Raw genomic sequence first — 10,924 nt, 5'->3', positions numbered from 1 at the left:
TAGGAGACCTTTTTAAAACACAATTTCAAAAGAAGTGTGGAAAAAGTCAAAAAGTCTCATGCCTTAAGAAAATTCTTTATTTTACAAAATTAAGAACCAATCATATATACATGAGCATTTAACTGCAACCAGTGAATACTTTTACATAATGGGGAGTTATTAAGCTTGTTAAAAATACCACACTATCAGGATTTTGTCTCTCCCTCAAACAGATTTTGGTTTTCAAGATTGTATGAAAATTGCTATTAAATGCACTTTTAGTCTGTAACCGTTTAACAATTTTGGGTTGCTCTTTAAAGTACTATAAAAGGGACATCTAAAAGCTGAACTAGCCTTCATTGGTAGGTACGTGTGATTTTATCCATTTACTCAACAACTTGGTAGAAGGGTAACTTGGAATTAATTTTCGGTCCACATTGTTATTGTAGTCTCAATCATGCAGGCAGTTTTGATTCTATGGTAGTTAAGATGAAGCATACTGCTATATGACACATGGCCCGGCAATCTAAAAGGAGAAGCTAGCTATAATACAAGCCAGCACAACCCTTACGGCTGCTACTAAGATGTAAGCATCTCATGCATTATGTCTCCACCACCAGGGCTGAATGGATCACTTTCACAGAATTACTTACACAAAAGATAAAAGCTAGCAGAGGGCTTAGGAACACATCACCCTCACAGAGAGCAAAAAAAGGTTTAAAATAAGCTTTCAAAAGCTAAATCTGCAAGTGCATGAGAGAACTGCAGCACTGCTGAAAGTTCTGAAATGACCTGCGCCTTGCAAATTCAGCAAGTTTTAAAAGAAAAGAGGTATATACACTGTAGTTTGTATCTGTTTTTACTTATGAGCATGACACTCTACCAGCCATTATGAAACTGCTGATTAGAATCAGCCAAGATTCATAGCAAAGATGCCTTTTGCCCTCTGTAAAAACGCTAGTTCTTCTGCCATGTGTTTGAGATGTAACACTTTAAAGGAGGAAGCTTGCCCCCATGGACCCATGTTCTGTTGAACAGCATTCTGTTGTCACTGCTGCAAATTGTTGATAATAGCCAGAATACTCATTTTCTCTTGAGCTGCTTCTACATCTTCACTCTGTTTCTGAGCCACTCCCGTACCAAGGCCATAGAGTCTCCCACAGTACTTTGCATCATCAATTGTGTCCTCAAAGAACAACTGCAAAACAGAAAAAATACACGTCACAAGTTGTTTCATATGACTAACCAACTGCATGGAAAGGGAAACTCTGTCTAGTCAAAGGAAAGCTGGAGATACCAAGGTGGTTAGAATTTGCTGGCAAGCTACTGCACACTCTCACTATTTGGTAGGAGACAAGAAACGCCTACCTCTTTCATTCTGAAGAATGCCATCCCAGTGAGTAGCGAGTCTGATCCAGCTTGGTGCTGCCGTCCAATCCGCTGTAAATCCAGCTGGTCAGCAACTTCCTGAAGGCCTCCCTGCAAGAGAGAAGAAATCAGACCTAATACACCTCACTTCTTGTCATCTCTGCCTATGACAATTAGAGAGCTCACAGCATTTTACAAGAATTTCAAATCGAAGGCCAAGGGTTAGACTTGTATTTATTAATAAGGTTAACCTTGGACAAGAATTTATAGTTACTATACCAGCAAGCTTTAGAAACTACAATACAAACACAGAGCTATCAAACAAGTTCAATTTTGCTATCGGCATATCTTAGTACACGCCTCAGGATTGGCATTTGGACATTTGCCTCCAAACTCAATTTGATCAACCCATGAGTCATAAATTTAAGTGAACAGTAATAAAAGTGTAGTTCACAAAATGTAAAACAAAACAAAAAAATTCTAGCTCGCCAGAGACCAGTCGCAAACTTCTTTCAGAGTACCACATCAGATCACAGGAAGACTCCCTATAACACTGGTGTGAAAACAGCTTGGTGAATGAGGCATATGTGCACAATTACTCACAGAGAGCAAGGGTCAAGTGCACACTTCTGCCATTTGTATTGAATGACACCATGGTACAGTAGGTTGCCACTCACACAATGGTTGTTTACTGCAAGGAGCATGTGACACTGGTCATCAAATAGTAGGCCAGTAGCAGGGAACCATTTTTCTGTGGGCCATATTAACAGTGGCTGAGGCTGAGTCAGTGTCAGCTCTTTTTCTCCATCATTGTTTTTCACACCCTATACCCATCTCTAAGGAAGCATAAAGGCAGCTTGGTTTTATCTGCTTTCAGCTGTCCCCAACCCCAGTCTCTCTTTCTGTCCCTTCAGCTCTATTCAACCCTCCATTGCAATTACCAGCCCACACTCCCTCTCAATGCAAGGAAGATTCCCACACACACACCTCATCTTGGCAAAGCTCATCTGCTCTGCTATCAGGGAGATTTGGTAGTCTGGTTAATAGGAAGGAAGTGATGGAACACTGTGAAGGTGCTGGTCATGTACCCAGCCCAGCAGTAAGAGGGAGTTGCAATTCAAACCAATTCTACTATTGTTATACTATTTATTATTTTAAAAGCCATAAACCTACCAAATAATCCATATTTCAGCTCACTTTGTTTACATCTATACAAAGCAGCAACCGATGTATCTCAAATTTTGCAATTACAGTAAAATCAAGTACTGTACCTTTAGGTTTTTGCAGCTCTTCATGAGGTACTTAACGTCATATATAGATGGAAAGAAAAGATTCAAGATATGAAAGAACTCATGTTCTTCTTCTGGAAGCCTTGAATCTGTCAGAAGTTTTACCATATAACCGAAGTCATAGCCACTGAGGAAGGAATTATGCAAAGACAGATCAACCAGTGGTTTAAATGCATTATTTTCAAACCTGGCTGGTACTACTAAAATGCTGTTACTAGGAGATATCCTAGAACCAGTTACTAGAAGGTACCTTGAAGCCAAGGTTATCATTATTATCAACATTAATTAACAGTACATGCTCAACGCTCAACTACTGCAGATTTCTGGCAGGGAAAGAACATTTCCCAAATAGGGTCTTTTTGGAATTCATAGTGAATCATGTACTTAATTTAATCAACCAGCAAGCACTTGAGTGCTGGTAGTTCTGAAAACTAAAAACAAGGCAATGCTTCACAGAATTGTAGGATTGGAAGGACTCCGAGGGTCATCTAGTCAACCCCCTACAATGCAGGCTTTGTTCTGCAGGGGGCCGACTAATAAGCTTATATTTATTTGCAAAGGGCACAGAACAGTGATGCAGAATCCTACACTGTGGAGTCTTACTTTAGCACAAAGAATTTCATCACCTTTCCCATCTCTCATAATTACCTCACTCAATAACCCGTTCAAGTTAAGGGGACTTAAGCAGAAGGGGAGGGCAGAAAGCACTTGCTCCCAGCTTCTCTGTCAAAGGCCCCCAATGTAAGTTTTATGGGATATGCAAAACTCTACAATCAAGCATATTTTTTTCACAACATAACATAAAAGTGGCTAAATGTTAGAAGTGAAATGCTATTTGACAAACCTGTGAAATGAAAGCCACTTGACATTGTCACAGAGCACCACACCAGAGGTCATAAGTAGTTCAGCAAAATGCAAGGTATCAATCCCTTCCTCTTCATGCTTCTGAAACTGCAATCCAGAGCTTGCAAGAAGGTCTATTGAATCTTGAGAATACATATCTTCCCTAGTGAGAAGGGCAAATAAATGTTATATATCAGGTCTTCACTGTGCCTAAATGAATCAATGGAACTTTTATAATATTTAATTATCACCCTCCTTTTCTCCCAATGAGGCTCAAGGCAGATTACAGATAAAAACATGAACCACTAAAAACACAGGGGAAAAACAATCATCTAAAAGCAATTAAATATTGATAGAATTAAAACTATATACATATATAAAATCAGGGTAAAACATGGAAATAATTACAACAGAAACAGCACGACAGTAGCCCTTTCATTAAAAGAAGTCAATTCCCAAAAGCGTCTTGGAGCAAGAAAGTCTTAAACCCAGCCCAACCCTGCTTCAGAAGGACAGCAAGAAGGGAGCCAGTCTTGCTTCTCTAGGGAAGGTGTTCCCAAGTCTGGGAGGAGCCACCAAGAAGGCCCTCTCCCATGGCTCCACACAGCATGCCTGTGAAGATGATGGGCCTCCCCCTAAGATGTCAAAACCCAGGCAGGCTTGTATGAGGAACAGCTGCTATCCCTGTGCAAAATTCCAGACTCTCCAGCATAAACTCCTCACTGGGGAATGAGAGGAAAGTCCACAAAGAAATAGGAGACTGGGAGTGTGTAAGTACAAAGGCCCCAGAACATTTGAGTAAATGCAGGGCCACTATGTCTACATTTGCCATAAAAAATGCCAGCTTCTTGCCATATACTTGGGGTAAAAAAAAAGGAAGACATTTTTGTTTTGACAATATTTTCCAGCTGGATAAAAAAGTATCTCCTTTTGGTTTAAAAATAATAAACATTTGCCTTGAATTGTTTTTTGTGCTGCTTGTATGGCATATTTGCAAACTACCATGAGAAGCATGTAAAAGGCAATTCATAAATTAAAAATTTATAATGATACTTACAAGAAATACTTTTTCCTGATTAGGGTGAAGGGCCTGCTAAAGACTTAAAGCCCGAACAATTTGGCAATAATCCTAGGTTTAAAAGTTTTTAATAACATTTTGACAAAAAACCCATCATTCTGTGCTTGGCACATTGATTTGAAACATAACCCCTTCATATTGAGATGGGATTTTTTCCTAGCTGGCAAACAGCTCTTCCTCCTATGTGGGAACAACCTTTCAGAGAAAAACTGATTCACACATTCCCCAACTTTGAAGACTTACGTAAGATTGAACTTGAAGTTAAACTGCCATGTGTTGATCCCAGCAGGGTATTCGCCTTTCTCATTTGTGAAGGTCAGGCCTAGCTGGATGATTTTCAGCAGATCAACATTGCATCGGAGCAACTGATACTGATAGTCTATAGAGCTGCGAAATTCACCTATTGGTCGAACAACCACCCCAGGAAACTCTGTGTCCTAGAAAAACAAAGAGAAGTCCAACCCAAACCTGGTAAGTTCTATTCACAGATATAACACACACCAATGCAATAAACACCACAGACTATCTCCTGAATTCTGCAGTTACCGGCTTCCTGGCATCAGCGTCACGAAAAGTTAATTAAGCATGCATAAAATAATGCCTATAGCCAACTGCAGTTTCTCTTTTTGTGGCCCTTTTCCTTCTTTGGTGAAACATCTGCCCCCCCCCAGCCATTCTAAAATGGGAGATAAAGTGAGAGAATGCCTGCAGCACTACAACTGCATAGCCATTCCTCCCCCTGGATACAGAGACACATGGTGATTCAGATGCCCTTGGCAGCTGTTTTTCCAGCCTGTTGCAGGCACTATCTGTGCACTATCTGCAAAGTGAATCCTTCATGTGCCATTGCCCCTGAATTCAACGGAAGGAGATACAAGGTGACTGGGAGGGACAAGGGAATGAAGGACAACAGGAATGCAACAACAACAAAAAAAGGTTTTCTTCGCCTACAATTTAAACTGTAGTAGTCTAATTAGCTTAATAAAAGTAAAAAAGCAAACCTCAGACTGATTAGAGTCCTGCTCCCCCAACTCTAAGCCATGTTCCGGAACATGTGAACTGTTCCTGACTGAAATACAATTTTTCAGTTTCACATAGGATTTGCATAAGCTAAAGAGGAAGGGACATGGCTCTTTCGCACATGAACACTACATATTTTCAGATTCTGGAACAGAAGAACCCGTTATCTTAGGTTGTGGTCACTCAGTGAACTAGAGACTATTTAATCTACATAAACTCTACAATCTTTTAATAACTAGGCTATGGTGCACGCTAAAGGCATCTTCACATACCATGTCTTTTATCAATCTAGGCTGTCATATGAGTTGGCTGGGAAGGAGCTTCTCTTAGGTTTAACCTCATTGCAAAAGGAACTTTATACTTGCTTATAGCTTCATCCCCTACAGCCCAAACCAATGAAGCTAGGCATTTGCTCATCTGATATCTCAATCTGCATTAAGGACACTGAAAATCCTCCTAAATTTCATCAGGTGTTATATCACATCTACCAATTAGCTGAACACACCAATTTAAGCTATAATAACTCATTTGTCTACATAAATCCTATATTTAGAAAGCTGAATACTGGAAGACATATTTACCATTGCGATGTAGCTGTAACTAAGAACTATTTCCCGAATTTTTCTCATTTCCTCTTCTAGATTATTTGCCCATACTTCGCAGATCACCTGACTGTTTTCTGCAAGTGCCGCTGGCATCCTGAGGGATTTGCACCACAATCACAAGAGCAGGGTGGGAGCGCCAAGATGTCAAGATAAACCACCCTAAATATGTAGGAAAAATGACAAGTGCTTATTCCAGCAAGATATTCATTTCAGAGAAAAACAGGGAGAAAAACATCAGGGACAGGGAGTCCAATCCTATACATGGTTACTTAGAAATAAGTCACAGATGGCAGAGTTCCACTCAAGACTTCCCCTTTCTCTCCCTGCATACCCTCAAAATCAGCTCTAGGGGCTCCCCCCAACCCCCAGATCAGATTCTGAGGGGAAACAATAGCAAAGCTGTAGCCACTGTCTGGTGAGCAAGGTTATCAGTGGTTTATTACAGTATTTTGTATCTTCCTTAAGGGTATAAACACTAAAACTATTGCATTTTCTACATTTGTGTTTTGCTGTTTCGAAACAGGCGTTTGTGTAATTCTTATACTGACTGGAAGACAGATCCGCTTTCTCCAGCAACACCCCAGAGACTATGCATAAGGCTTGTGCCCTGGATCCTTGTAGACTGCAGCAACTAGAGACAGAAACAGGGCATATTTCTTCAAGGCTCCATATATTGGCCACAGGATGTTCTTTTTGAGCAGGCATTGTACACAATTCTGCCACAGCATACACATTTTCCAATGCATCTTGGATATTACAATTTAAATAGATCCATTCCACACAATGCAGGAATTGGGCCTTAAGTGTTGTGGCACTTACCCTTTGGAATTTCCTCCTCTTGAATATTAAACAAGTCTTCAGTAATCTTTTCAGTGACTACTGAAGACCTTCTTTCAACAGCCTTTTTAAGTTGAGATCTTTTCCGGTCTGATTTTGTGCATATCAGAACTGTTAAGATATTTTTGAAGATATTTTTGCTGTTTTGCCTCTTGTTGTTTGCTGCCCAGGTTCCTCTGGAACGAAGGATAGGATATAAAATTAGTAAATAAATATGCATCTTGACCAGAGAATGTACAAAAAGACTGTTAAGATATGCACATTCCTAAAAGACTGGTGTTTTAAAAAAAGAAAATCAAAATGCACAAGGCATGCATTGCTGCTTCTGCCTCCTAAAAAAGTCCATTGAAAATCACTCTTATTTCTTCCCATGCAAAGGCAAAGAACTTGGGAGACTATTTATGCTGGGTTCACAGAACAGGGTTATTCAATGTGGCCAAGTTTGTGGGTGGCACCAATTTCTTTTACAGTAGTGAACACCTAAACAGATCACAAAGCATTTCAAAAGGATCTTTCTGAATGGAGTGAAACAACAACATAAGAATTGGCCTCCACAGTCACTTATGGACTCACTATTAAGACCATATTCATGGAAGACAATCTTACTCAGCTACAAGTGATCGCCAAAGAAGAAGGAGGCAAATGAAGTTGTTAAAAGTAGTATGATGAACTTTGGTGCAAAAAATATCAATTTCATATATATACCAGTAGAGGCTGAACTGGTAATAACTAACCAGGAAAAAAATATTTCCATTTAGAAAAAGAAAGATGAAAAATAATACAGGTTTATAAAAACTAAACACGGTATAGAGAAATAAAAAATAAAAACACATTTTCCCTCTCTCGTAATACAGTAACAGAATGTTAAACTATGGCATTCACTACCACAAGATTGGTGACGATATTTACCGTATTTTTCGCCCTACAGGACACACTTTTTCCCCTCCAAAAATGAAGGGGAAATCTGTGTGCGTCCTATGGTGCAAATATAGGCTTTCGCTGAAGCTTGGAGAGCAAGAGGGGTCGGTGCGCACCAACCCGCTGTTCCCCGACCTGGTTTTGAGGGGGAAATAAACGGGGGGGGGGGTTTCCTTTATTTCCCCCCAAAAAACTAGGTGCGTCCTATGAGACGAAAAATACGGTACTTCCAGTTTCAAGGTCTAGTAGTAACTTGGCTTCCTCTCTTATGGTGCTATATTTCACACTACTTTGTCTAACCTTTTGACTATGAAAACTTTAGGCTTCTCAGAATTGCTTGTTGTGAAACAAGGATTTTGTTTTAAGCCTGCTGCTCTGAGTGTCCCTAAACACAACCAAGTGAACATTCTTTTCACTATTTTATACGAACCAGCCAGCATCTTTTTCTAAACCCAAGTAACCTTCAGTAAAATTATCTGCCCTAAAAACCATGCCATTATTCTGAACATTCTTCTTGCATTTCCTTATTTATATTTGCTTTTCAGAGTAGCAGTAACAGTACTAAAAATGCATAAAAATCAACAGGATCATTTTTGCCTCACAAGTTTGAGAAGAACAATCTTTGCCTTCCTACAGATGCTTCAAACTGTGCTGTTTCCAAAATATTCTATGAAACCAAGTTATATCTTAGATATTAAGAACTTTCATTATGTATAATCATTTTTAACCCAACAGTCTTTAAAGAAAACCTCATGTAACAATCTCAAAAATCTTAAACTATGTCCACTAGTTCCAAGTATATTAGTATATTTGTTAATTACTCTTCACTACAACACTCCAGTGTTACATCTAAAATAGGCAATACAATACTCTACAGTACATCATTTTAATCAGACTGTTCCGCCTCAGCCAAACAGCAGATAATACAGTACTGTTTACTGATCAATCTACTTCACATTCTGCTTTCAGTGAGTTATACAAATCCAAAAAAGCAGGATTTCCAAATTATGCTCTGAATCATCCCCCAAACCCCTTTAACAAGGCAATCCACCCAGACATTTCTTTGCCAGAATTAGCTTCCTATGCTCCACCCCAGAAGTTAAGAAATATCTGTATTTTCTTGCAGCCTTTGCTCTCCATCTTTGGTTCTCTCCTTGCCCTGGAAGCTTCCACCCCTCCAAGCATCACCCGCATCCAACACCCTCCTCCATTCGTTCACCTGTACTTTTCGGCTACTGTCTCAACTCCCCCGAGCGGGAATACAGGCTGGAGTAAAAAAAATACCAATTTTCTGCTTAAATGCGAGGCCTCCTTCGATCTCCGTAACAGGGTTAGAAATGTAAGGAAACAAGGGCGAAGAAACAAATCGGCCTAATAAAGAGCACAATATTCCTACACGCAAGAGAGTCTTTTGTCGCGACGGAATCTAGACCGACCTGGACTATGTGACTTCGCAGCAGAAGCCTCTCTCGTCCCTGATCCCTTCCAACAGAGAGGGAATATTCTCTCTCACGAAAGAAGCATTTGCAGGACAACTTGCGTGCGTGTATGTTTCTTCGCCCGCCCCCTGCGATGCAAGAAAAACCTCTCCGCGCGGAACTTGTAGGCCCTCGCTCCTACGTGCCTTGCGCGGAAGGAGGAGGAGGAAACGACGGCGCCACAAACCTCTGAGGTGCTGGAGCTCCTGCTCTGCCTTCCCCACCTTGGGAGCTACGCAAGGGAGAACGGAGGGTTTTAAAAAAAAAACACCACCCACAACCAGGAAATCCGGTCAGCAAACAAAGGAGCTTTCCCGCCCGAGACCCTCCAGAGGCTCCTCCCCCTCCCCGCCCTCCCCGCCCTCTCGGCCCCCAAACCTCCCCCCCCCGCCTGGCCTGAGGCCTAAATGCGAGCCCAACGCCTCACCAGGAGCGCGGGGAAACCGAGCGCCGGGCCGTTGCTCCTTTCCGCCGCCTTGGTCTTCCTCTGGTGGGGTCCCTTCTAGGCTACCGATTTTCCATCGCTCGATGGTTTGCTGAGCTGGGCGTCTTTTTCTCTCTATCGCTCTGTTTTTCTCCCTACACGCATGCGCTCTAAGCGAGCCTTTCTGGGGCAGGAAGCATCCGGCTTTCCGTAAGAGACGCCGGAAAGAGGAAAGAGAGCGCCCTTTTGCACGTGAACGCTGCCTGCAGCGGCTCCTCCTCCCCGCTGTGTTCTAACTGCGCCTGTGCCTGGGAGGCGTTGGGTAAACCCAATGAGCAACGCATGTCCTGTCGAAAGGGATGGCTGAGTTTTTTGTTTTATGCGTTATGGAGCAGGATTCAACGGCGGCAGAGGCCGCCCAGAAAGGAGGAGAGGCAGCTATGAAAAGCGATCCAGCTGTTTTGTTTTGATTCTGGCAAGCTCTGCTTCAGCAATTGAGGCAGCAATCCGAAAAGCAGCCTGGTTTGGGAATAATAATAAGCCTCCTTGAGCCCCGTGGGATTTATTCCCATAAGATTTATTCCCGAGTGAGAATGCATGCTAATACGCCATGACAGTAATGTTAAGCACAATTGAGACCTGGTTCTGGACTTTGAAGTAAATCCATTTCAGGTCACTGGGAGTCATTCCCAAGTAATTGCATTACAGTCTTCAACCACTAGGCATTTTGAAACCGTAAGGACTTTGCTTCCAAGTGTTGAAAATAAAAATATGCCCTTTTCCCTTATGGGGTATCCAAGAGCCCATATAGAGTCCTTACATAGGTAGGAGAAAATAACAGAGGCCAACCAGAGAATATTGAGAAGCAAAGCAGCTAGTAAGCTTGATATTTATTGATCTGTTGCAACAGGAGAGGAGGAGGACCCACAAAAATGCTGTGCAATGGCTTATAAAGACTTTTGAAATTCCCATCCTGTAGACCAAGACCAACCCCAGAAACATGATACATAAATCACAGAAGGGGTGTAACCTAAGACCACCCCTCAGATACGTCACAGAAAAGGTGGTCTTAAAACAGAAATTTC

General features: G+C 41.5%; 1 protein-coding gene across 4 annotated transcripts; it reads right to left on the bottom strand.

Annotated features, from left to right (window-relative positions):
- Positions 1 to 56: 56 nt before the first annotated feature.
- Positions 57 to 10,029, bottom strand: CNOT8 (CCR4-NOT transcription complex subunit 8). Of its 4 annotated transcripts, none has more exons than XM_082211833.1 (8): positions 9,843 to 10,029; positions 7,002 to 7,195; positions 6,159 to 6,341; positions 4,801 to 4,994; positions 3,481 to 3,642; positions 2,619 to 2,763; positions 1,348 to 1,458; positions 57 to 1,177 (listed from the first exon to the last, which is right to left on the bottom strand). In XM_082211833.1, exons 3-8 carry the CDS (start codon positions 6,273 to 6,275, stop codon positions 1,028 to 1,030), a joined length of 879 nt encoding a protein of 292 aa, XP_082067959.1. In that variant the 5' UTR covers positions 6,276 to 6,341; positions 7,002 to 7,195; positions 9,843 to 10,029; the 3' UTR covers positions 57 to 1,027. The 4 variants fall into 4 exon arrangements, with proteins under 4 accessions (XP_082067959.1, XP_082067960.1, XP_082067961.1 ...); XM_082211834.1 differs by lacking the exon at positions 9,843 to 10,029 and adding an exon at positions 9,603 to 9,744; XM_082211835.1 differs by lacking the exon at positions 7,002 to 7,195.
- Between the last annotated feature and the right edge of the window lie 895 nt (positions 10,030 to 10,924).

Source organism: Podarcis vaucheri, assembly GCF_965113315.1.
Source record: "Podarcis vaucheri genome assembly, chromosome: 2".
Lineage (NCBI taxonomy): Eukaryota > Metazoa > Chordata > Lepidosauria > Squamata > Lacertidae > Podarcis > Podarcis vaucheri.
This window is presented reverse-complemented; position numbering and strand designations above follow the sequence as displayed.